Source organism: Zootoca vivipara, chromosome 4 (genome assembly GCF_965207765.1).
Source record: "Zootoca vivipara chromosome 4, rZooViv2.hap1.1, whole genome shotgun sequence".
NCBI lineage: Eukaryota > Metazoa > Chordata > Lepidosauria > Squamata > Lacertidae > Zootoca > Zootoca vivipara.
The window spans coordinates 51,767,727-51,795,567 of record NC_142587.1 but is presented as its reverse complement, the minus strand read 5'-3'; the positions used below and the strand labels follow the sequence as shown (position 1 = coordinate 51,795,567).

Here is a 27,841-nt window from a genome sequence, read left to right as displayed (position 1 = left end):
CAGCAGTATGGCATTTAAAAATAGCAACATGTCATTTCGAAGGCCAGCCATGGTTACAACCTTTCATTACTAAAAATGTGAGGGTCAATTTGCGTCTTTCAAATGTGGGTTGATACATTACAATTCACCTGCTTGGCTCTTTGAACTACCTCGAAATATCAAAATTTAAGTCACATGTGGGAGATGGCAATAAAGCTCTCTATATGGACCAATGAATCAAAGGCAACAACTGGAGACAATAATTTCCTCAAAGAATGATGTGGGAATTGGCACTAAAAATGCAGAGGATCAATTTTAGAAATAAAATAACCAAGCAAGTGCTTCTATGCCAACCAACAGATATCAAAAGGGGGTATCTGCATAGTTAAGTAGGCAGGAAAATACTCCCCCCCCCCAAAAAAAAACATAGGTAGACCAAGAACAGGAATCCCTCATAGGTAGACCAAGAACTGTCATGATAACCCTTGGCATCCAATAACAGATCAGTGGTTCTAGTCCAATACACTGTTCCTGCTTGGAGCTTCTGCTACCAATAGTTCAATTGCATCACAGCACAGCAGCAGACTGGTCCAAGTAGCCCTCAAATGGAGTGTGCTATGGGGCTCAGGCCAAGGGTACATTACAACATTTTGTTGCAGATTTCCTCATTAACATCCCCAAAGGCCTACAGTCGTGGTTTTGTACAAATCATGTTAAGCCTTTATAAAAGCAAGGGCTCAGAGCTGTCTGATATACTTGCTGGCAATATTCAGTAATCCTTGGGCCAGTACAACTCAGGACAAAAACTAAACACATGTCTGCACAAGGTCAGGTCCTACCAGTACCGGTACTTAACGGGTAGCAGGTGTATCACTGCAACCCTACAATACAAGCAGGGAGGGAATCACAGTCCTTTCTGCTCCCTTGGCCATTCCCTTTTCTACAGGGCCAGCCCAAGACCTTTTGCTCTCCGGGGACAAGATGGTGTCCCATCTCCATTCTATATATGGAATCTGACTAGCCCAGAAACTGAATCTTACTTCAAAACGGGCAATCTGATAGCACGCTCCACACCACAACGGCCCACAGCATCCACCACCTGAGGCAACTGCCTCCTTCTACCCAATGCTAGGGCCGGCCCTGAAAAAAAGCACGGATGTGAATCCTAGGGATCCCTGCATGGGCAGCTGCCCTTTAGATTCGCCTCAGGGGCAGCAGGGCATAGCTTCTGCCTTCCAGGAAGCGCAAGCACAGGCCGCAAGACATCCTGCTAAATAAAACGTTTGCCTAATGAACGACAACTCATTGGAGCGGGCTGGGGGCGCCTTCTTGCAGAACACCCCTCTGTCTCACATTCCCACCCCCCACGAGAGACCCCGGCGTCGCTGTGCCTTATTTCACGCGCGCTCGGTTTGTTTATTAGCCGTGTTCGCCTGCCATCCCCAACCGAGAGCCCCTGCCGGTCGCGGGTGGCGCTGGCCGGTAGCGGGCGGGGCCTGCACTTTCAGGGGCCCTTCCTCCCCACTTTCAAACTCTCCTCTCCTCTCTCCCCCCCCCCGGCCGGCTTCCGGGAGCCCCCTTCGCCCCCGCCTCACCCACCTTGCTGGGGCCATCGGGAAAGAAGACGGGCAGGGGCAGGTTGCAGGCGATGAGCGCCGTGGGCAGGTCGCGCAGGGACACCGTCTCCATGTCGACGAAGCTCCACTCCGTGTCCCGCTCCTCAGCCTCGCCTTCGTCCTCCTCGTCGTCGTCGTCGTCCTCGCCGCCTTCTGGCTCCGTAATCGTCACGGTCACTCCCGCCGCTGCCTTCTCCTCCTCCTCCTCTCCTGCCGCGGTCTCTGCCGGCTGCTCGCCTTCTTCCGCTTCTCCGGCTCGCGGTCTCTCCCTGCGGCGGCCGCCGCCCCCCCGGACCTCCATGCCGAGTTGAGGAGAGGAGCCGGGGGCGGGGACGAAGCCCGCCGGGCTCGGGCCTGGCTGAGGCGGAGAGTCCGAGGGAGCGACGCCGACCAGCTTGCCGCCACTCCGGCCCTACAGTTAACCCTTTCCCCCCTCAGCCCCAGGGGGATAGATTGGCGACGGTCAACGGCTCAGGGCCCGGCCCAGCGGAGCCAATGAAACACCCGGGCTTCTACTTCAACAGGTGACCCGTCTTGAAGTGCCGTGGCGCTGCGGCAGCCATCTTGGGTTAGGGCAATGCCCACATTACCTCTCCCCTGCTTCGCGTTCCTTCTCCCCCGTTACGGTAAATCTCAAAGTGCCTACTTCGCCTCTTGGCAGGAGGAGCACGGGTATAATTTATTCGACGTGGTGCCTGCGCTTGCAAAGAAGCAATTAAAGAACCGCCTTGGAAGGGAAAAGCAGCATAATTCTCTTTTAATCCTCAAAGGATCACCTTTTCAAGGAATCGTAACAACACCTGAGATTCCAGCCTTCACAGGGCACGTTTTTAATCACAGGGATTGACATGGGTCATTGATTTGATTCCAGGGCAGTCCTTCCAAAATATCCCACAGATGATAAATGGGTACAGTACTTATTTGGGTACTTGCAATGCTGTATTCTCACAGCAGGGACCACTGCCTGAGAGCCCTCCCCTCCATAAAATAAAACCTTCCACTGCTGTATATTTAACTGATCATAACAGCTTGTTGTTTTCTTTCAATATAATGTTTATGCTGGAATAGCTAACCTGTGACCTGGTAGATATTTGTTGGACTCCAACTCCCATCAGCCTCAATCAGCATGGCTAATAGCCAGGGGTGATAGGAGTTGTAGTCCACCAACATCTGAGGGTCACAAATTAGCCCCCATGGTTAGGCTAGCCTCCCCCAAACTTATGTCCTCCAGCCTCCAGGTGTTTTGGACTACAACTCCCATCAGCCCCAGCCAGCATACTTGCACTGGCAGGGACTAATGGGAGGTGCAGTCCAAAATAGCTGAAAGATACCTGGTTAGGGAAGACTGGTTTAGACTTATTCCTTCCAGTATATCAGAAGGAGTGCTTTTTGGATGGTCACTTGTTTGTTATAATTAGTTTGTAGATTGAATTTGCATCTCACCCTTTCTCCAAGGAGTTCACGGTGGCGTACATGAGATTCTCTCAACAATCCTGAAAGCTGCTAGTTGAGAACTACAGCAGAAACCTTATCATATAGGCATAAATACAAATGTGATGTATATTAATGCAAAATACAACAAAAATGTATAAATCAAAGCTAAAGCCCAGATTCCCTAAATAAATTATTTATACTTTCAAAACATAGAAAGGCCAGCTATTTGTTTCTGTGAGTACCCCTTTCTCAGCCTGCAGCATTAGTACAACTACACCTGACTGCAGGGAAATGAATTTTGCAGAGAGAAAAACACCTGACCTTAAATTACTGTAATATCCAACTTAATAATTTATACTAAAATATTTGCAGTGTTTATGCCAACAATCACAGGACTACTCCTTGGCTTTTACTGCCAATGAAAGTTTCCTTGAAGATTGTCATGTCCCATACATGCCTGCTCAACTGCAAGGTCTATGGAACAAGCACTTTTACAAGGTTCTGGATCTGTGAGACTGGGATTGAGTCTATTTTGCTGTGAAACACCCTGCCTGTTATCACTAAGCAGGAACCCTCATTATACTGTTTTAGATGCCTGCCAAAACCTTTAATTTTAAAAAATTATTTCAGCAGGCCTACTCAGACATATATGTGTCGTACGTTTTCAGGTTTGGTTCCCTTCCCCTCCCCCTCATACCAAACTGGTTTTGAAACTAAAGGAAACTTCATCTTGCTTTGAAGCTCCCTTGACTTTCAAAATCAGTTTGGTATTGGGAGGGGGGAATGGGGGAAAATTGTGAATGATCAGCAGTTCAAAGATACATCTCTGTTTGCATTCCAGGCTTTATTTAATGTCATATAGTGTCTTGAATATAATTATATTTAATAGCCACATAGCTTTCAGTAACTAGAAGCCCAGATCCATTTCAATATTTCCAAAAAGCAAATGGATATCATCACTGCAATGTGAACATAATATCACATAATGACAGAAATCAAAGGTTTGTGAAACAACATTGTGCTAGTCTGAAGGTACTGTATTATGGGAAATAATAACAATTCCTTCTTATTTCTAATTATGGAGCCAAAATGCCAGAGCACAAGAGAGGGGCATTAGTAGACTTGTAGCAATCCCAAGATTGTAGAAGTATAAAACATTGATGTGAAAAATTATAATGTGTGGAACCACAAAATGTGGATTGAGCATGCCAGGAGTGCCAGTTTGGCCCTGTGGCCATGGGTGTCATGCATGGTCCTGGCACCAAAATTTGTGGGTGCCTGGCCACTTCATGGGCAGTTTTGTGGGTGTTGGGCACCCAGGGCCAGAGGCAGAGGAAGGTGGATGTGGTGGGTGCAGCCTGCCCCAGGTGTCATCCTGGGGAGAGTGAGACATCCCCCCTGCCCCTGAGATGCTCACTATGGGCAGCGCCCCCCCCCCAGATGCTCGGTACGGGTGGCACACCCCTGGGACACGCGCTGTGCCCCTTGGGATGCTAGCCCCACCCCCTGGGTGCACGCTGCTCTGGGTGCCGGAGCAGCTAGCTCCGCCACTGAACAGGGCCCCAGAGAGAGTTGGCACATTTAGAGCATGCTACAACTTTTAGTAACATGTATGGCGAAATCCTTAGGTATTGTTGTGCAGAGATTCCCCTTCTGGACCTCTATAAGGATTTATATAATAAAAATATTCTCCCAGCCTTTCATAAATATGAAGGATCTGGACCAACAAATTGAATTCTGTCTGAGATACAGAAAGATTTGCCCTGAAGTAAACATTGACCTCAAAAACATAAATTTATGTGCCTTAAAGCAGCCCACTCCCGTCTAGAAGGGCCTAGGTAAGCATACACATTTAATCAAGGTGCAATCATGTGATCCTAAGCACGCTGTTGGAAGCAAGTCCTACTGACTTCAAGAGGAATGCTTACAAGTGCTCATATTTAGGATTGCAGCTTAAGACTGATAAACAAAATTCAGATAATTCTGGAGTTATTGAAGGTCACATGCACAAAGAAAAATTGGCAGACAACTGAACTGCCCTATAATAAAAGGAAACTGGCTAGTCCAAAATAGTAACCAGTGAACATTATTGTTTCTCAGTATCTCAAAGAGATGACCAAACACTACCATCTAGTGGTTGCTGGTGAAGGAGAAACAGAAAGAGTTTACAATACAGCAGCATTCTGTTTTGTTTTAAAATTTATTTGTTGCATTTATATCCCACTTTTTCCTCCAAGGAGCTTAAGTGACATACCCGACTTTCCCCTTCCTCACTTTTTCTCCCTCCTGGATTAAGTGGGCCCACAATAGAAAATTTGTTCCAGGTTTCCTGCATACACATTTCATTTACCAAGTTCAGAAGTTGCTGAATTACAACTTATCACCAAGCTCAAAACCATGGAGGGACCTGGTTTGAACAGAGATATCGGATTCTTATCTCATTATACATGATAAGCGATCTTCAGCCATCTCAACCCTTGCTTTTTCATGCAAAACCATTTGCAGTCGTTTTCGGTCATCAACAGCTATCTGTCAGTCAATCACCCACTTCCACCACCCTTCTGAGTGATCCCCCCTCCCCTCCCCATCCCCACCCCTTCTCTACATAAGTGCCTGGGGACTTCTATTTCACTGTATCTGAAGAAGTGTGCATGCACATGAAAGCTCATACCAAAATAAAAACTTAGTTGGTCTTTAAGGTGCTACTGAAGGAATTTTTTTATTTTACTTCGACCCAGACCAACACGGCTACCTACCTGTAACCATTCATTTACCAAGTTAGGGCAATTACATGAAAAGTGACTTTGATTTCCAGTGGCATTGTGCATTTACATACTGTATACTGTACGATGAAAAGCAAGGATGTAACCGCCTACACAAACCCTGAGTGGTGTCCTTAAGATGGTTGGATGGTGTCTTGTATGCCTCCTTTCTGCAACCCTTGCATCCAAGCTGGTGCTAAACTCCTTTGGAACATATCATTGAGACCAAGAGGATTTTTGTCTGAGTAACCTGCCCAGGCTTGCGCCCTGGAGACATGGCACACACTGTTCTGTCCTCCAGCACCTTGCAGCTACTATCCTTTTCCCAGAATCTGCCATCCTAGGCATCCATTCTGTTCAACATTGTTTCTCACTATCTTAGATAGATGATCAAATCTCCCAAGGCTACACCACACCTTTCCCAGGCTCTGCTCTGTCCCTTCCTTGAGTTCGTACTTTTGCCTGGTTGGAATATGGCCTATGGGCTTTTTGAGTGACACTTTGGTCAGCATCTTTTACCAGCCCTGATTTTATGTTTTTGATTGCTATTTTGTATTTTACTTTGCTGTTAGCCATCTTGAGCATCACTGGGGGGGGGGGGGAGGCTCCATACAAAATGTAACAAATAATGGTTGAGTGTTCTCAGAGCCTTTCACCAGAAGAAGGCAGCTTTCTCTGCCTTGGTATACAAATGCAAAATCTCTTGAACGGTTTAGATTTGTGCTGATAAGTAAAAAGCCATTTAAATAATTATAATGTTAACACCAAATTATACCAAATGTGCTTGAAATGTTGTGGCGTTCCCTGTTTTTCCCTCTTTCTCCTCCAGCTACCCTGTTTCTCATATTTTAAGACATACCCATAAAATAAGCCATAGCAGGATTTTTAAGCATTCAAGGAATATTAGCCATACCCCGAAAATAAGACATGGTGATAGGCGCAGCAGCAATGCCGGCCGCGGCAGGAAGAGGAGGAGGAAAAAAATGAGACATCCCTTGAAAATAAGCCATAGTGTGTTTTTTTGAGGAAAAAATAAATATAAGACGTGTCTTATAATATGAGAAACACGGTAGTTCCACTTTCTGCTCATACAAATGCCTTTCTTCCTTCTCCTGATGCTTGTTCCTCCTCAGTGGGATGAATTTAAGCAGCTGTGAAGGGAGCTGATTGTCCCTAATCAGCTTACTGAGGGGGAGCTGAAAACATTATACCCAGGTGGCTTTCTTTTTTGCCTTGCTCCAGTCCCACCCCCCTAAGATTTCTAGGTTTAGTTCAGTCAAACTAGATAGTAAGTAACCAATCACAGCCTGGTGGAATACAGTACCAAACAGACTGAATTTTTAAGGATCCAGTCCTTTGTGGACGCAATGCCTAGGGGGATCCTCATAGGGTGCAGTAGCTCAGTTTTCACTCCCCTTTCTCACTGTACACACACAATCATTGGACCAGTCCATTATATGAAGTGGGGTCACAGGCACCCCATTCCCCATACTGACTGGATGTGGTACCTGCATACATACCCTATGGATGCCTATTTCAGGGGAAAATATGGCCCACCGAGATTTTTCCATGTGTGGGTGCTGTGCTGGCAGTGCAATGGATCAGACCTATAGAGAATACTAAATAAGAATGGCCCGTTAAAAATATGTGGTTCCTTATCCTACCCAACAGCCCTATGACCAAGGAAATACATGTAAAAATCTCCAAAGAATTTCATATCTTTATTTGTATTTATTCTTACATCTCACCCACCCACCCTGGACAATCTTTCTAGCTTTACTATGCCAATTTAATGCCTGTGTAAGTCATGCTGCCTACACAAGAACAGACAAACTTGAATCTGCATTTTAAAAAAATTGCAATATTCTGAAGCGGGGGGGGGGGTGCAAGGGACATCTCAGTCTCTTAGGTATCTCTGCTATGGAAAGTCAGACTTCTGCAACAAAAGAAAGTTCAAAGAGATACTTCCATATGAAACAGGTCAACTAGAATTTATCAGCAGGCTTGATTGCATTTGTTTAGGACTCAGCCAAAACCAGTGCTGTTTCCTTGTCCCATTACATGCATTAAATTAGCATTCCAAAGCTTAGAAGATAGCATTATCAGCAGTTAACCCTGCTTATCTTGTACACATTTTAGCTTTGCATAGAAATAGCTGCGACTGCACTACTTGCCTTTCGTGGCTTTTTGACCCCCAAAGTTTACATTTCTTTCTGTATATGTGTGCATCTGTTGACTGAGGATGCAATGTGATGCATCTGATGAAGTCTATTCCAATCCTTGTTAACTTAGACCACAATAAGTATGTCTGTCTTTAAGGTGTTGCTAGTCTTTAAAACTGTTTGTTGCTTTTGTAACCTAATTAAAGTCATTTCCTGATATCATTTATCCAGTTATGCTCCGAAAGGCTCAAATGGTAAAATGAATATGCTTTCCTTTTTATCCAGAAATACTAAAATGCTTCCACATTGTAGGTGTCAATGCTAATACATTTGTAATCTCAAGGGTTGATTACTGTAATGTACTTTATGTGGAGCTGCCCTTGTTTCTGGTCTGGAAGCTTCAACTAGTGCGGAACACAGCAGCCAGTCTGCTCACAGGAACAGATTACTGGCTGCCAATTTGCTGCCAGGCCAGATTCAAGGTACTGGGATGAATTCACCAAGCCCAAAACAACTTAGGACCAAAGTACCTTAAAGACCATCTGTTGCTCCACCTCATTCACAAAGATCCTCTAATGGTGCTCTTCTGGTGGTTCTTCATGCTCCTGTGATTTGGTTGGCCTTTACTAGGGACCCTCCCTTTTGTCAGGTGTCTTTTGAAAACAATACTGTTTAGACAGGCCTTTGTAATACTAATTTTATTTTTTAAGCCTTTTATTTATGATTTATTGATATATTAATGATGCACCCGTGGATGCTCTTGTTTGTTTCCCCCCTCATATGTTGTACAGCAACTTGATTTTTAAAAAAAAATAAAAGTGCAGGTTATAAATATGCGATTAATTTAAATTTAATTAATTAAAGGCTGGCTGATCCTCAGTCATAACATGATTTCATGTAGCTCAGTATTGTCCACTTCTCAAGATTTCCCAGCTCTATGTGGATGTACTGTATCATGGATTGAACACAGGGCATTTCTGCATACAATGCACATGATCTGCCAAAGCTACAATCTTTTACACACAGAACCTCAGTAGCAACAGTGGAGCTATACAAGTTGCATTCCTTTCATTACTTTTATCCTGCTGTCAGAATACCGGGTTGCCAACAGCAGCAGATCAGCCTAGAGGAAAGTCGTGTGTATCTCCTGCAATAGTATCTTGCTCTGCTCTCTCTCCACCTTAAAGTGAAGCACTTTAAAGCCCCACTGGTTTCCACAGGAGATAGTTAAAAACATGCTTAACTTCTTGCTCAAATAAGTGGGACTTTAAAATTCTTAACTTTGACTGGATTATGAAACCCAAATCACCCCTGTGAGAAGTCATTAACTGACCTCTACGAAACTGATGTCAGTATCAATGTCCTACATTCTTCTCCTTGGTACAAAGGTAATTTTTAAACTGCTTTCAAATATCACTCTGGCTGACTCTTAACAAGTATTTGTAAAGCTAATCTATTGTTTCATGGGGGGGACGGGGACTGAACTTCATAAGCAAATACTGTTAATCAGTGCAAGATTGTGTGAGTTTGCCCTTGAAATCCCCTCTCATTTGATGCCTACTTATCTGCTGGTTACAACTGTCTCATGTTTCTAGAGGCATGGAACAGTTGGGGTTTTATGTGCTATGTTTGATTTTGGACCAGTTATGAATTCCTTGCATTTAAGTAGCTGTATTAATATCCTGGGAATCACTTATAAGGCAGTGAGGTCAAGTTTGTGGCTTTTCATGTTCCCTGTCGATATTATTGACAAGAGTAGTGTGAGGTACGGTACTCAGATAACAGAATAGTCAAAAACAGGATTTTACATATCACACTGTTAATAAACATGCAGGTAATGATCACTATGTTGTGTGCATGTCACAACTTTAATTTTGTTGCTCAGCAATGCCATGGTACCATTCTGGTCTGTTGGCACCCATCTGTCTCGGGAAACGATGGAGGTGTGTGCCTTTGGGGGTAAGGTCAAGCTGTAGGAAGTTTACAGCGCCTGCTGTGGCTGTGGGAGAGGCATACTTTGTTGCAACTGGGGCAGATGAAGGCATCCATTTGTGCTGCTGCAGATGTACCATGGTGTTCTTTTCTCTGCATTCCTCCCAGCAGTCATTTCTCCTCTGGCCACTGCTATGAAAACATGACACGACTGGCCTGTCTTCAGGCACTGTGGTCATCTGCAAGAGATTCCCCACATGGCAGTGTGGATGTTGCCAGGCATCTGGTTGACCACTGTGATAACAGGGTGCTGTACAAGATGGACCGTTGGCCTGATCCAACAGGGCTCTTTGGAGGAAGAGCTGGGAAACATCAGCACTGTGGTTGCAACTGCTACCATCACCAGATGTTACACTATGTAAAGCTATACTTTACAAAAGGTGCCTCTAGACTCCATTTTTATTGCCAAGGAGAGCAGGGAATTGGATGGGGGAAAGGTGGAAGGAATATGAAGTATGTCAAATTCAAGCTAGAAATAAGTGTGCCCATCCCTAGAACATGTCCAGCACCCCAGAATTTCAGTGGCTAAAAACCCTGCTCAGTGATACACTGAGAAAGTGGCCCTCAAACAATATGAAGTTTCCTTTCACACAGACAATTCAAAGTTTCCTTTCATATGATTTATTTACCCTGACAGTAGGTTTTATGTTTCTCATTGTTTCTCACATTGTAAACCTTATAAACCTTCACATTCCGAGGGGGGAAGGGAGACTCTATTTCAGATCCCTGGTATTGGGAATAGTAGTAATCCCTTTAACCCCAAACTGCTGTAAATCAACACATCAAAGGTTAGGTGCAGTCTTTACTGCCAAAATATCACCTGAGTATTTGGATAGGTTCCATGCCCACAAAATCAGAGTTGTAGTGATTAAAGGGCTAAAGCAAAGGAGTATTTTGTATGTCGGAACTTGAGTTCTTTTGCTTATGGCGATAGCAATAAAACAGAAGTCTGACAGCATAATCCTAGACATATTTACTTAGAAGTATATCCCATTGAATTCAGTGGAGCTTACTCCTTGGTGAGTATAAGGAGTATAAGGTGAGTGTAAACACATTTTTAAAGGGTAAAGGGACCCCTGACCATTAGGTCCAGTCGTGACCGACTCTGGGGTTGCGCGCTCATCTCGCATTATTGGCCGAGGGAGCCGGCGTATAGCTTCCAGGTCATGTGGCCAGCATGACAAAGCCGCTTCTGGCAAACCAGAGCAGCACATGGAAACGCCGTTTACCTTCCCGCTGTAGCGGTTCCTATTTATCTACTTGCATTTTGACGTGCTTTCGAACTGCTAGGTTGGCAGGAGCTGGGACCAAGCAACGGGAGCTCACCCCGTCACAGGGATTCGAACCGACGACCTTCTGATCAGCAAGCCCTAGGCTCAGTGGTTTAACCCACAGCGCCACCTGGGTCCCTAAACACATTTTTAGGGAACATAAAAATGGAACATCCTCAATGTAACATAAAATGCTGCCTTATACCAGATCAAATCATTAGTCTACCTAGCCCAGAATTGTCTGTTCTATTTTGATTCACCAGCTCTCTGGAGCCTAAGGCAAAAGTCTTGCCCAGGGGTCAGAAAACTTTTTCAGCAGGGGGCCCGTCCACTGTCCCTCAGACCTTGTGGGGGGCCGGACTATATTTTGAAAAAAAAAACAAACAAACAAATTCCAATGCCCCACAAATAACCCAAAGATGCATTTTAAAATAAAAGGACACATTCTACTCATGTAAAAACATGCTGATTCCCGGACCATCCGCGGGCCAGATTTAGAAGGCGATTGGGCCGAATCCGGCCCCTGGGCCTTAGTTTGCCTACCCATGGTCTTGCCCATCACTTGCCATCTGATTGGTGAACAAAGAACAAACCTGGAGATGCCAGGGGTTGAAATAGACCTTCTGCATGCCAGTTATGTGATCTATCCTGGTCCCTTTCCCGTCTGAGTATGTGTATCTAGAACTGCACTGTAAGGGCTTCACCAAAAAAGGTAAAAAAGATTGCCACTAGGCCCATGTTCACCTGAGTGACACAGTAAATAATGTGAAGAATCCTAGGCAGTAAATTAGTTTCTGATGTGCCAAAGTGGGTACATATGAACATTGCTTAGTTGATCCCAAGTTCATTCACAATCTGGATGTCGCCATCACTAACACAGCCAGAACCACCATCACAGTGTAGTCATACCTCAGGTTAAGTACTTTCAGGTTAAGTACTCTGCGGACCCAGAAGTGTTTACTTCCGGGTTCCGCCGCGTGCATATGCACAGAAGTGATCTGTGCACTTCGTGCATGCGCAGAAGCACTCTATCGGGGTCGCGCACGTGTGCTATCGCCGCTCGGGGTAAGTACTTTTGGGGGTGCAAATGGCACCCCGGAACCAATTAAGTACTTAACCTGAGGTACCACTGTAAATGTTATTTTTTTCATCTACAATACTGTCTTATTTATTTTATAGTACAGTACATTGATTATTGCCTTCATTTTATGGATCAATGATCTCGTTAGACAGTGAAATTTGTGTTAAATTGTTGTTTTAGGGGGTGTTGTTTATCGTCTGGAACAGATTAATCCGCTTTCCATTACTTTCAATGGGAAAGTTCACTTCAGGTTAAGTATGCTTCAGGTTAAGTACGGACTTCCGGAACCAATTAAGTACTCAACCTGAAGTACCACTGTAAAAGGCACTTTGCAATGACCCAACTGGTTTGCTGTGAGAAACTGCATGCACAGAGAACTGGAAATTCTGAACATGTTATTCCATTTTACTGCTAGTGTGTGTTGGTCCTGCTTTGTAAACTCCTGTCCGCTTTGAACCATAAGGCATTTCAGAAACTGACCAACAGTGACAGTGGGTTGAGTTGCGTGTACTTGCAACACTGTCACAAAACTGCCCAGCATGGGTTGGGCTAGCCAGCGGCACAGTGAAGTGCACACTGCATTGCGTGTTGAGTATGCACTGAAATTCATATACCCATGCAAGCGCTGTCCAGCCAGCCTTCAGAACATAAACAGTAAATTGCAAGAACTCCTGGCCCGAGTTCTTTCAGTTTACTGTTTATTTCTGGACTTCACCAAGAACTCCAATTTCTACAGCCTTCAGAACATGCCAAGTAATCTCTAATCTATTTTTAATAGGGTAAAACCCCACCTTTAACAGTTTGGGGGGGGGCTTTACAAAATCAACTAGACACGGAGAAATAACAACAAAGCAAAAGAAGTAGCAAGAGTGTAGATGGAGCTCTCTGTAGCAAAGCCCAGGATGAGGAGCTGCGGCGGCATCCCTGAGCCCCTGTCCCAGTTTTGCCCATCTGCTTCCTTTTGTTCTTAGCCTCTTGCCACCTGTTCTCCTGTCTCTCCCTTTTGGCCTCTTTTCTCTCAGTATTGTCCGATGTCCTACTCTGAATTCCCCTACACTTTGCACCGCTGGTAGCTTCCCCTTAGATGTCCAGGCCGACCCTGTTACTCCTATCGTCCTCCTAATTCCTCTTAGTCCGGGGAGCAAAACCCTCTTGGCAGGCGAGGCAAGAAAGGTGAGGGCACGGCCAGCTTCAACTGTTGCGCTCGAGCATGCGCGCACCGCTCCGGCGTGCTCCCTGATGGGGAGTCGAGAATGTGACCCTTGTCGCTGGCCAAGTCCCAGACTTAATCCGACTGTGTGAGCGCAGGGAGGGCACAGTCGCCATAGCGGGAGCGGGAGCTGCCTGAGAGCCGAGGCGCCCTTGGTCCGCAAGGACGCGCACCTGTCACCTGCAATCAAGAACGCCCTTTCCCTGAGGAGGTCGGCATGGCCGAGGCGCAGGGGCAGCTCGAGGCAGCTCTGGCCCCGGATGCCGAAGAAGCGCGGCAGAAAGGCGGGAACGAGAACGGAGCAGTGGAGGAGGATGAGAGGGAAGAGGAGGAGACGGAGGAGCCCCCGGCCTCCACCTCCGCGGAGGACGAAGCTCCACGCGTAACGCCTGAGGAGAAAGCCCGCGAAGAGGAAGGCGAAAGCCACGAGACAGGAGAAAGCAGCCTCAGCAGCCAACAAAGCCCCAGTCCTGAGGGAGAGAAGGAGCGGGAGGCGAGTCCGACGGGACGCCCTGCAGAGCGCGACGAAACGCGGGCGGCTGAGGGCACCCAGGGCGCCGCCGGCGAGGAAAAGACTGAGGGGGGCAGAGACGCTGATGAGGCGGCAGTTCCCGCGTCGCCGCCGCAAGAAGATGGGGAGCCGGGGGCGAGTGAAGAGGAGCCCGTGGACGGAGAAAGGAGTCCTGAGGGAGAAGAGCCCCCACAAGAGGCGGAGCAGGGCGAGAGTCGGGGGGCGCCACCAGTGAATGAGGAAAGGAGTCCTGAAGGAGAGGCGTCGCCAGAACAAGAGGGGGAGCAGCCGGGGGAGACTCGGGGGGCGAGCGAAGAGAAGCTGGTCGACGGAGAAGAGACCCGTGACGGAGAGGAGCCCCCACAACAAGAAGGGGAGTCGGTCTACACCAGGGGGCCGAGTGAAGAAGGGCCGGTCGACGGGAGCTCTGAAGGAGACGGGCCCCCACAACAAGAGGGGGAGCCGGGCGAGAGTCGGGGCGCAAGTGAGGAGCAGCCGGTGGTCGGAGAGGGAGGGGAGTCTGTGACAGGAGAGAGCGAGCAGGAAGAGGAAAAGCGCGGCGGAGATGAAAGAGAAGAGGCGAGCGAAGAAGCGCGCGAAAAGGAAAAGCTCGACGGAGATGCTGAGGCCGAGGTCGGCGGGACCGAGTTGGGAGAGCACCGGGAACCTCCGGAGGCTCCCGCGGGAGAAGAATACGCTCTGAGGGAAGCCCCAAGCGGAGAAATTCTCGCTGAGGGGGAACTAGCTGCTGGAGGGGGAGACGCGAGCGAGGAAACCCCGGTAGATGATGAAGAAGATGCCCGCGCAGAGGAAAGCGAAGCCCCGGGAAACCTCGAGGCGGGCGCCGAGGAGGAGGAGGATGTTCTCCCGGCCTCTGGAGCGATGGAGCCGCCGCGAGAGGATGCTGATGAAGGCGTCAACCACCTGCAGGACGATTCTGCGGAGGGAGCCGCCGAAGGGGCCGCGGACGCCGGGGATGCGCTCGGGGTGAATGGCATGCAAGGAAAGGAAGACGAGGAGGAAGACGAGGAGGAAGCGGCGGCAGAAGAGCAGATTCCACTCGCCACGCCGGTGGAAGAGGCGCAAGAGCATGACATTTCCCTCTTCGTAAAGGTAAGGGCACATTCGCCTGGAAAGCGAGCTGGTTGTGAGGCGAAGTGCGCTTAACGGCAGGGTCGCCTCCTGAATAGGGATAGTTAAGGCAGGATTTCCAATAGTTGCTTTGAAATGGAGTTCAAGACTTTGCGCACAAATCTAAAGCTTTGGGCTTCGCACCCGCTGTTCCCTAGCTCCCTACTCATGTTGGTGAGCATGGCTTAGAATCCCACTACACATGCACTGGAAAATTTATTTTTTGCAAGTGCAACAGGGTGTTTTACAGTAAGTTAAATCATCATTTCTGAAGTGAACCCGGAGTATTGCTTCCATCGCTGCTCCTGATCAAGAAGAGGAAAGTAGGAGAAAGCAAACATTTTGGAACAATTTCTCTTGGTGAGCTTGGCAGAGCTCTGTATCTTCCTAAGAGCGCTCACAAACTTTCCCGCCAACAGAATTGACTTTTAAAAGCCTATGGGTTTCCCAGAGGTTGCCACTACATATGGTAAATTGCCTCGACATATTGTATACAAGATTTCATTGCAGATATAAGCTACATAGATCCTCTTGTTATTATAAAGTACATTGGCTAAGCTAGTGCCTTTTAAATCAGCCAGATGAAAATCCAGTTTTACTAAGATGATTTGGGTATTAAAGTCGGAGATAAATCTACTTTTGACTTCATGATTAAATAGGGACATGCTATGAAGCTGCATCATGCTCAAAAAAGTAATGCTTTCCTTACAAACTGTAGAATTGACAAATGATATGTATCACACTGCCAGCAAGAAGTAGAAGAGTACAGTAATAAGATACATTACACATACCGGTACAGTGGTACCTCAGGTTAAGTACTTAATTGGTTCTGGAAGTCCATACTTAACCTGAAGCATACTTAACCTGAAGCGAACTTTCCCATTAAAAGTAATGGAAAGTGGATTAATCTGTTCCAGACGGGTCTGTGGAATACTTAACTTGAAAGTACTCAACCTGAAGAGTAATTAACCCAAGGTATGACTGTACTTTGAACTTTCCTCACCTCACTCTGAATGTGTTGGGGGTTTTTAAAGTGAAAAGGCATTCAGGTTTGGGGTATACCATTTGTGTACTGAACTTTATGGCTTTTGCTGATACTGCAGTTGTAGTATCTAAGTCCCTTGCATTTTCCAGAGTTAGGACAAGTGCATCTTTTTTGAAGTACAATAGGGTATACTTTCAGAAGCTGTTGAGACATACTGGTATATACCGGTATGTACAGTATGTATGACATATGTATGGGGAAATCAGATCACGAATAATAAGATCCACTACAGACAACTGAAAAATCACTCATTGCATTCATCTATTTACCTGCAAATAAATGATGCCCCCCAAAGTTCTGGGGCCTGTACATGCATGACAACTTGAAATTTTAGTTATCCTGGTATGGACAGTACAGACGTTGCAAACAAAACAAGTCAAGTTTAGAGTTTGCCATGTTACATCTTAGAGCCACACAAAGCATTCAAGTGACTGAAAAAGCATGCAGATTTCTGGTTATGATTGTGTAAACTATTTATTTCATTTTAAAACCACCCTTCATCAATTAAGATCCCAGGCTTGTTTACAATATATCTAATTAAAACAACAAAATTGAATATAGCAAAACCCAAAACATAAATAAACATGAAAATAAAACCCAGGGACTGTACATTAATTTAGAGCAATAAGGAGGGGTAGGGATAGGGATTTACAATATAATTTGTAATTTACAATTTGCAATATTTGTCTGTTTCTTTTTCTTCCTCCTATGTGACATGGGGTAGCACTATACATTAAACCCATATTCAAGGGGCAATAAAACAAATAAATGGCTAGAGCAGAGAAATTAAAGCAGTGAAACTGTGGGGATAAGTGTGCCTAACTCTTTCCTCACCCACTGCTTCTCTGCTCAATATTACTCCCCCCCTCCCAATTTCCCAACAGAGGGTTTCCTTATGTATTAACCTATCATTAGGCCTTTAAGGTTTTCAGCAAAATTCAAATGGGTGGTGCAGGGCTAACTCAGGTATAAGATGCAGGGAGGTAGCAGCTCCAAGATTTTATTATTTGTTTATTTGCTGGAAGTTGAATAGTACCGTACCGTAGCATCCTGCCTCAGATGCAGTGGATGGGTCTGTCCTATTATCAGTGTGGGTATAAGATTCAACTGTCAGTCTGTTTGGCTACTGTATGTAGAATAGCAGCTGGGGTGCTATTTGTTCCACATTTCAGGCAGCACAATATCTTGGCAGCCCTGTGGTGGTGCTTACTGTCATCCCAGATCTGGAAAAAGATAGGCATAAAAAAGGAGGTTCAGGACTACAAAGGGAACCTTTTCCAGCTCAAAGGCCACATTCCTTTGTGGGAAAACCTATGAGGGCTGGATGCCAAAGATGAGTGAGGCCCAGAAGCAAAAGTGGATGGGGCTCTGGGGCAAAAGTGGGTGGAACAATAGCTGCATCTACTTTTGTATAGCAAGTGGCATTCCAGGGTCACACAAGTCAGATGTTTCTATACACACTTCCCTCCAGGCCACAGTCCAAGGAATTCCTCCAGCTGCAGCCAGGCAAAAGCACTTGCAGAAGGTGTGGAGAAAGGCTGGGGAAGGATGTAGCCTAGGGAGAGGGCATATGCAGCCTGAGAACTGAAGTCCAGAAAGACAGGTTTGGAGAGTTGCAATTTGGCCGCTGGGCCTGATGTTCGCCACCCCTGTTCCACATTCTGCATCCCTGAAAATATGAATAGACTGCTTATGAAAGGTTAAAATAAACTGGCAGATATATGCTTCTGCAGGGAATCTTGTAAATATGCACACTCGCACACTCATGCCATTAAAGGAGACTGCAGGTAATAGGAAAATGTATACAGAGTCACTACGGTAAATGTAAGAAGTTTGTACGAAGATTTGTTGATTTATGAGTGGAGTAACTTGCCTAAACTCATGGGTGCCTGCTAAGCATTGCTACTGATCATTAGGATTCTTTGGTTTATTTTGGCTTTGGTTATTTGCACTTGATGTTCAGGTTTTTGGGTAGCAATTCTTTTTATGCAACCGTGATCAGCAGAAATATTTCTGAGAAAAGAATAAGAGTGTAAGAAAAATCCAGCCACAACATTTTAAAAAATGGGCCAATTTCACTCTGCCTCATTTTATTTTTTTAGGTATGGGTATCTCCCAAAGAAGAAGATAACCCAATATCCTATCCTTTATACAGCTATCCAAAACAGTTTTAAAACCGGTGAAGTCCTTTGCCTCTTAAATTGCTCTAGTGAGATTATTGTTCTGGGCTCATCATCTATTAAAACTCATATCCAATCCAAACTTTCATGTAAATTGACCTCCAACTTTATTAGCGAACAACTTATAAATGTAGATGACCAAATACTTTGCTTTAGAAGAATGGTTAAACCCAAATGAGATAAAAGTATGGCTCAGGTGAAAAGATAATGCAAGGTTAGGCCCTCAAGGCCAGAGGGAGGCTTTTCCTCTTCTCAGGAGAATGTTTTAAACAGGATTATATATTGTATTCCAAATACTTGATCTGTTTCTAACAGATCAATATGAGAAATTGTAAGCAATTCTAAATATGGAGATTAGGGGCAAATATAATAAAGTTTCCTATTGGGACTGAACCATTATTTCAATGTATTACAATGCTAATAATAGAAACTCTTTGATTTTTCAGCCTAAGTTAATTAATCATAGCATTCATGAGGGGCATCTAGTCCAACTACATGCAGTACAGGAATCTTTTTGCCCAACATGGAGCTTGAACCCACAACCCTGAGATTAAGAGTCTCATGCTTTACCAACTGAGCTATACCACCAAGTCATCTTCTAGTGTGCCCACAGCCTTTTTAAACCTGATGAACTTTACTCTCTCCCTGCCTACAAATATAATTTCCCTGGTTCTCCTCCTCTCTGGGGGAAAATAGCTCTATCAAACTGTTGTTTTTCATTTTCATCTGTTACAGCACTAACATTTCATATAGGTTTTTTAAAAAGTCGATGCACTGTCTTATTATGCAAGTGTTTTCTTAAGTGAAATGAGAAAGTCCCTTTGCTACTAAAGAAGTTCAGGGAAGTTCAGATAAGCTTGCATGCTTATCCATAGCAAAGCAGATCCTCTGAGGTTTGTTTAAGGTAAATGGATTTTTTTAAAATGCAAAACCAGGACACCAGTATGGGAGCAGCAGAACATTTGCTAATGCTCTGAGAGCAGGGGAAACCCATCTTCTCCACTGTGAGACTGTGGCAACAGACTGCAGTTGATTTTAAGCCATAGGGATTGAGACATATACTTTGTCAGCTTGGGAAGAAGGTTGCTTGCAGCCTCTGTTTGTAGGGAAATGGCAGAAACTCATAAATAACTCCTTTAACCAGAACTGAACTACAATAAAATGTTTCAAGTGGCTTAGTCTATTGGCAGTTTATTCTCTAGTGCTTTATATCTATGGAATTTAATTTGCAAGTACTCTTTGCCTGCTTGCTTTATTGATGGAATCACCAATCTTTCTAGGCCATTGGGCATCTTTTTAATTTTTGAGTGAGTGCTGTGGGCATCCCCCTCCCCTGAATCAGCCCCAACCTGAGAGAAAGAAAGCATGTGTACAGAAACATCCCTTTTCCAAGTGAACTGGTTAACAGATCTAGTAGAATGAATCTGAGCTTTTAAAAGCACAAAGAGCTGAATGATGAAGCGGGAAAGAGTGTCCCTGATTCAACTTCCTGCTTCAGCTCTATGTACTTTTCGAAGAAGAAAAGGGTAATCACATTCACCATCACATGAACAAAGGGGGCAGTGAGTGGTGGGGTCAGCCAGAGGCTTCATATGCAGCATTGCTTCTGCTGGCACTACACTAATGACCCTTGCTTGTCATTTATTAAGGAAGGGTTGCACTGCAGCCCTAATGATATCTACTCAGATGCTTACTCCCAGATAAGTAGAACTGGGATTGCATCCCTTGTTATTTTAAATGGAAGTAGAATAAAATCATAGCTGCCAAGTTTTCCCTTTTCTCGCGAGGAAGCCTATTCAGCATAATGGAATTTCCCTTAAAAAAAGGGAGCACTTGGCAGCTATGAATAAAATGTAAAGAAAACTCGTCTGTTTGTGGAAGGGTCATAGTAGTGGAGCACTTGTCCGACAGGAAAAATGACGTAGGTTCAATCCATGGCATCTTCAGGTAGAGCTGGGAAAGTCCTGAGTCCAAAATCCTGGAGAGCTACAACCAGTCAGTGTCGCTGATACCGAAATGGAGGGACAAATGGTCTCACTTGGTATACAGACACATTCAATGTATCCAGATTACTATGAATTTACTTTGGATCTTGGAAAAATTATGTTGATCACCATAATTTCTTAAATTACTCAAAAGTATTATATTTAGAACTTGGAATGGAGTTCATGATTTTTTTTGTGTGGAAAACATATAAAAAAGCTTTCTTTATTACTGACCTTATCTTTTTAGCAGCTTTTTAAATAGAGAAGGCAGAAAACATATGGTTCTATAATGCAGCTTAGGAAAAGCTGGAATTATGAATTCCTTTCATAACTCTTCAAGTGATTGTGTTATTAAGCCCCTGTAGCTGGTTCCTATAGCTTGCTTGCTTGCTTTATTTGGTTGGTTGGTTGGTTGGTTGGTTGGTTGGTGTCCAGTGCTGCAACTGTTTGAGTGGAAAGACATCTGCTCATGTAATATGACTGCCTCCTTCCTCGCCTTCTCCTTGCAGCCTTCTGCACATCTTCAAAATCTGCTCTGTCCTTTCAGCTCCCTTGGTTGCCTTCATGATGCCACACACTATCACTTCTTCCATCACAGCATTCCTTCCACTGAACTGAACTTCCACTGTTGATCCCAGGGGAGAGGGGCTACCAGCTCCACAGTAGGGAGTGGCCAGAGAGATATGGGGTGGGGGTGGAGAGGTTGAGAGCAGTAGGCCATCACTATAGAACCATGCAGCCCTATTCCAGCCACTAATGTCTGGTTATCTGAGGGAATCACACAGCTCTTGTTCTTAGAACCAAGTTATTTTGAGTTGTGTTATAGCATGTGAAGGTTATCTGATTTTAGTGCTGATAATAATATCCCATGATGCGATAAAGTACTGTATACATTTCCATTTGCTAATGTTTGTTTCTGGACTGATGAAAGAGTGAAGAGATTATGTGCCAATAGATTGCCAAATGATCATTTCAGCTGCTAGTAAGCTTGTTTTTCTTATGCGGTGGTCCTGGGAATAATAATTGCTCCAATTCAAAGTCACAGTTGTATCTTTCCAACAGAGCTTGGGTCCCGCCCTACGACAGGTGCTGCACAAGACATTAGTGCTGCTATATAGGAAGCTGTCTTCTGCTGTGACTTGACATCCAAGAAACAGCCAAGAATACAGTATAGGCAGGAAGACTCTTATGAATGTGAGGACCCACCTCTAGACTATATTCAGTAACAATGAAGAAGAGCCTTCCCCTATGAAAATACAGACAGAGGGTAATAATCTGATAAATGTCGCTTCTACCATGCCCGCAAATTTCAGCCAGTTAGTAGTTACTGTTTTCCTTCTGGAAACAAACAAAAAAAAAAATCACATGTGGCATAAAATGCCCCAGAAATGCATTGAGTTTTGCCAACTATATTTACTATTTATTTACTATACCGGCCAATGTTAGTGGATTAGGATTGTAACAACACCTCATCATTTTTTTCATAGGAGAATGATCAGGGAATGATAAAGAAACTGTGTGAAGTGTCATTAGGTTGTTTTGGGGACATCCATAGAATCATATAATTATAGTGCTAGAAGCGACCCAAGGGTTCATTCAGTCCAACCCCCTGCAACGCAGGAACCTCAGCTGAAGCATCCATGACAGATGGCCACCCAACCTCTGCCTTAAAACTTCTAATGAAGGAGAGTGCACCACCTTCCAACCCTGGTGGACCCTGCTAGGGCTCATGAAGACCAGGAAAAGACAAAGTATGCTGGGTTCTGACACCAACGCTGTGTGGTGGGCTACCTGCTGTAATGGTTCTGAGAAGAGAGGTGTTGGCAGTCTGCTATATTTGTGCTTGGCCTGGCTCTTTATGCAAAGTGGTCACTCTTTTCACCATGACCATTTCACCATGGTTTTCAAGAGCACAGTTGACACCACTGTGCTAAGTGCATGAGGCAGAAGAAGAAGAAGAAGAAGAAGAGGAAGAACCCATGCCAAGTGCTTTGTAATTTATATGCTTATGTAGAGGTGCTGTGGTTGAGTTCAGGGTTAATTGGATGCCATGGCGGAATGGAGTGGAGAAAGCAGGGCAGTATGTTTGGCTCTCCATTGAGTCCACCACTTTTGTTTGTATAATATTGCAAAAATGTTGCATGGCATTCTAATTTCCTTTAATTGTTGCTGTTCCGAGTTCAAGCCAACAAGCCATACCCTCCAGCAGGCCATTCCCAGCCTGGCTATGCATTTTTCTTTTAATAATAATAATAATAATAATAATAATAATAATAATAATAATATTTATACCCTGCCCTCCCCAGTCAAAACCGGGCTCAGGGCGGCTAACACCAATAAAATTACAATAAGACATGAAAGAAAAGAAAACAATTAATTAAAATACAGATTAAAATACAATCTTAAAATTTAAAATGCAGCCTCATTTTAAGTAGTCCATAAATCCAAACCATGAGAGAGGAAAACACAGGGGTCAGACTGAATCCGATCCAAAGGCCAGTCGGAACAGCTGTGTCTTGCAGGCCCTGCGGAAAGATGACAAATCCCGCAGGGCCCTGGTCTCCTGTGAAAGAGTGTTCCACCAAGTTGGGGCCAATACTGAAAAGGCCCTGGCCCTAGTAGAGGCCAATCTAGCCACCTTATGGCTCGGGATCTCCAGAATATTGTTGTTTGTGGACCTTCAGGTCCTCCGCGGGGCATACCAGGAGGTACGATCCCGTAGGTACGAGGGTCCCAAGCTGCATACTCAACATTCCACAGTTGTTTTTGGGTTCCCCTTCCCCTTAGAGCTTTTAATATTTTGTGGGAGTTTGTTGGGGGGTACTTCTACAAACCCCGGAGTTTCCCAGAGCATTCTAGAACATTTTTGTTTCTCAGTTGCCCCATTTTTGGTTCCATTTCTGTCAATACTCACCACCTTAGTTTGCCATTAGATTGAGTGCTGCTTGCAACAGGGTCTGGGAGAAAATCTGAGGAAGATTTGAATTTCACATAAGACAAGTCCTGCTGCTCTCTTGACATGCCTTCACCACTGCCCATTTTTAGCCCCACTAACAAGCAGTGGTGTTAAGCCAGTGCAATGTTATTCTGTGCACTCCTCTACTGCTGTTCTCATTGGTTCCACTTTGCAAACTTTTACCAAGGTTTTAAGTTTCTCATGGCGAAAGGTGGTCACCCCCACTTATTCAAGTCCTTTATTCACAACATGCACCCAAGGTATTTTCCACCTTTAACTTAAAAATAAACAAATCCTGCCCACAAAGGAGAGAACAATCCTTTTCATGTTTTAACTTCACCATTTGGCCCCCAAACAGGAATTAGGATTATCACTGCTAGATTGCTTCCTTCTCCATCTAATCCCTGCCAAGCTTTCCCAACACCCTCTCATGTTTTAAAAAGTATTTGTTCATGGTACATTATAGATTTTTTTATTTAAATGTGTCCTCCATTTAGAGGAGTAAGAAATATACGAAATGTGAAGTATCATATGTTAAACTATAAAACAGGATATGTAATTAAAGTACCAGTTAATCTGTTTTTCCCAGCCCTATAATGTGTTCCAGAATATAATGCTCTTTTGTTAAAATAATTCCCTTTAAGAATTTAACAAGGCTATAAAGTTCTCCCCCTACTTATTGATGTACAGTGTTCAGCTGGTCTCCTGCCATGTTATTAAATGCGGATTAGAAATAGCATTGGCACCTTGAAACCATGATTCTTGCAAAAGGATAAATAGCAAATAGAATTTGATTCGTTGCTTGTGTACTTCTGACCTCATTCTACTCAGTTTAAGGGGGAAAGTGCAGAAGGAACTGGATCTTTCAGCAGAATTTACGAGGAAGAACAATTCAGTTTTGATCTGTGTAGGCTAAGAATATCACCCCTTTAATCCAGTGACCTGTAAAGGAATATGCAAAGTAGCCAGCTACATCAAACAACACACCATTCTGTATCAGGCTTTTGACTGTTTCTAATTTCTTTTTTTCACGGCTGAAACTATAAAAATACATATGAAACTAATTCTGAAAAAAATGCTGCGAGGTTTGTAGTAGAAATATACCTCTGTTTTCCATTGGGTGTGTATATTTAGCTAGTGATTAAGGCTAATTGAGCCATGGAGGGCTGAGGGGGATTTTTACCTCACAAGCGGAAGGGGCAGATACAGGTTACATTAGGGGCATGTGGCTTATGCAAGTCAAGAAAAGGAAGAGGAGTTTCTCTCCCCTGCTGCTCTTTTGCCACAGTTCTCAAACTGTGCCATTCAAGGGCCTATTAATAAGGTAAAAAGTTTTGGTTCATTTAAATTTAAATAAAAACCTGTGGAGTGGTCTAGCAGATAGATAGATAGATAGATGATAGATAGATAGATAGATAGATAGAGAGAGTGCAGGTTAATTATTTCATTTGTATACCACCTTTACATTAAAAAGTGCTCAAGGTTGTTAACTTGATGACCAAATAAATCCTCCACAGAAAAGAACATTATGAATAACAAAAACAAAAAAATTAAAACATTATTAACTAACATCAATGTTAGGTCCAAGGTATGAGTTCCAGACATAACCCTGATACTTTTACACAGGATGCATTATGTCTCAATATGTTTCTCTCCACAGTGAAAGGTGCTTGTAAAAGTTATTACTACACAGCACATTCTAGATATTACAGCACCACTAGGTGGCACACTTTTGTAAAATCCAGGTGTTATCCGGGTTTGCATCACTCAATGAAGACACTATTTTCAAGAACGGCAAAGGCTAAAGTTCTGTTTTACGACACAGAAAACTTTTGTGCACAATACACATGAGGCTAGCAGATTTAAATCCAGTTTACTTCAGTGGGGAGGGGGAATTGATTTTGCATTTAATTCTTCCATTGAAACCGGTCAGATGGATGTGCTTAACTTTGGCTGGATTGCTTTTTAATAACACACTGTTATAAAAGACCTATCAATGATCCACTTAAACTCATTACAGAAGTGAATTAATGTAGCTGCTCGTGGCACCCTAATGAAATAAATAGTTGCAGGCTGCAGTTTAATAATGGTTGTTTTCCTGGGACCATTTGCCTACCTCTATTCCATAATTATACCCATAGATGCTGCATTGATCAGTCTTGAATGAGACACCCACATACCAAAGGGGGTTGTATATGACTAGTTCCACACATGGTAATTTGATGGGACTGCACAGTCACAGTAGGATCCAGAAGCAGATAGTAATTAGTGGCTCAAAGGAAGGATAAACAATTGACTTCACATGCAGCCATCTACGCTGGTTCTCTTGTTTACCCCCCCACACAGTACATCCTGTACCAATTTCCATGCACTGAATTCCACCTCTATGGGGCAATGTACCAATTATGTGCATAGCCAGTCATGGAACCATGGTAAGAGCATACAGCATGTGTGTGTGGGGGAACCTCCAGTCTGTGAGCATATTTGGGCAGGCCCAATTTGTCCCAGAAGGCTGTTTTCCCCAGACCATACCCATGTCATATGTGATGTCAGATGTGGCTGGAACAGCTGCACAGCAGAGTTTCCTGTGGAAAGACTTCAAGCCTCCTTTTTGCAGGGATTGGCTGTGTGGCTGAGTTCCTATGGAGAACTCAACTGCACAGCTGATCACTAAGCAAACCTGGCTTGAAGTCATTGTTCATCACCTGACAGGTGGTGACTTCTAGCCTGTGATCAGCAGTGTAGGAGGGTTTTTGCAAGGCACTGTGGAGGACTTTTTAAAGTTCTGGCATATCACCGATGTCATTGTGGTATCAAGTGATTTGACAGGAAGAAAATTGTTCCCTACTCCTGACATGAGTGCTAAAAAGGAAAGTGAATGAAGCTGTTTATGCACATATTGATATTTTCTTTTTTGATTCAAGAAACCTTGAGGATTTTCATTTCTCATTTAATAAACTTTGAGTGTTTGATTAATAAAAATGCATGATTTGATTAATCACAGTTTAATTCATAAATTGTAGTGTATGTAAGGTACATACAAATGCATTTGAAAGTTGAAATAGCATAAGGGTTCATTTCAAAGTCCAAAACTTGTTTGACCCAACCTGCCTATTTCATTTAGATCCCTTTCTGCTGAGACACAAATATAATTCACTTACATGTTGTATTGTATTAAATCAAGAAATCAAAATGGAGAAACTTTGCTGTGGAAATTCAATGCTTAAAAAAAGTCTGAAATTCTTTGCTGTGCAAGGGTGAGGCAGGTCTGAGTACATTTTTGAAGTCCATGCTATAGCACTGCAGAATGCACCCAAGCATCTCTTTCTTAAGACAAGATATCTTATTGCCAAGTGATGCTGAGTATCAGTAACTAGGCTGTACATTATTTGTCTTTTTAATTTAGAAATGAATTCATGAACCCATTGGCTGCTTTGTTTCTGCAATTCTCATGCTAACACATTCTTCATCTGTGTATCTGGCCTGGAAAGTAGAGATTGATGATTGCGACTCTCTAAAATTTACAGTCTCCAAGGTGACTAGAGAAAAATCAAGCTAGCACTTTGGCAATAATGATTTAACTTTTGGGGGAAACAAATTGTTAGAGGAAGCCAAGCTTTAAACCTTTATATTTAATGGAAACAGGATCTTAACTGTGAAGTTCTTTAATCTATTAAATTTCATTGTAAAGCTTTAAAATCTGAATACAGTAGTCTTTCTTTTGAGAAGACTATTCTGTTACCTAAGGAATACTACATCGGCTGCCCCTTCATTATTAAAAGTGTTTATTGATAATAGGTTGCAATTCAGAAGACATTAACACCTAAGAAGTCCTAAGCAATGGGGTTTTACGTTTTTTGTTTCTGACATAAGTAAATATGAAATGGCAATTAACTGGAAGAGGAATTCTTTAAAGAAAATCTTCTGGGGTTGCCAAGTTTTCCTGGCAAGGACATCCATGTAGGACTGAAGTTAATCAATTACAGCTTTTAAGGTACAAAAAATGCAAAACAGTATAAAACATATTTGGATTTCTGCTTTCTATTTAGATGCAAAGGAATGCAGGAGTTTGTGTTGGAACGGGTTTGCAACTGCGGTTTCATCACTGCATGACTGAAGGAAAGGTGGAAAGAAACCATCCTGAAATACTTGAGAATAATTATTTCAGTTAGATTGTAATTGCTTATTGCAGGGCTTGAATTTTGCATTTTCTCAACAATTACCAATGTCATTGTTTAATTAAAAATAGTGTTATTTGTTTTAGGCTGGTAGTGATGGCGAGAGTATTGGAAACTGTCCATTTTCTCAGCGCCTCTTCATGATTCTCTGGTTAAAGGGTGTCATATTTAATGTTACCACTGTGGATTTGAAACGGTAAGTTATATTTTATTTTCATTTTTAAAATAAAAACCAAAAGTCTTTCAAAGCCTTACATTAGGAGCACTCATCTCTAATTACTCTGAGAGACACTTATTTATTTATATTTATTATTTAGATATACACAGTGCTTTTTTCTGGGGGAGGAT

At 43.7% G+C, this 27,841-nt stretch overlaps 2 protein-coding genes across 4 annotated transcripts in view; one reads left to right on the top strand and one right to left on the bottom strand.

The window, feature by feature from the left end:
* RCAN1 (regulator of calcineurin 1) overlaps nucleotides 1-2,606 on the bottom strand; it is a 32,868-nt gene extending 30,262 nt beyond the window's left edge. The window contains exon 1 of the mRNA XM_035115805.3: nucleotides 1,579-2,606. Within this exon, the coding sequence (XP_034971696.1) occupies nucleotides 1,579-1,896 (318 nt within the window). The 5' untranslated portion in view covers nucleotides 1,897-2,606. The remainder of the gene's footprint in view (nucleotides 1-1,578) is intronic.
* CLIC6 (CLIC family member 6) overlaps nucleotides 1-27,841 on the top strand; it is a 126,010-nt gene that overhangs the window by 90,264 nt on the left and 7,905 nt on the right. For 2 of the 3 annotated variants that reach the window (XM_088668756.1, XM_088668757.1), the window contains exon 3: nucleotides 27,580-27,689. In XM_088668756.1, coding sequence (XP_088524882.1) covers nucleotides 27,580-27,689 — 110 coding nt within the window. Of the gene's footprint in view, nucleotides 1-12,411; nucleotides 15,132-27,579; nucleotides 27,690-27,841 lie in introns of those variants that run through there. The other variant, XM_035116684.3, reaches the window with a different exon arrangement.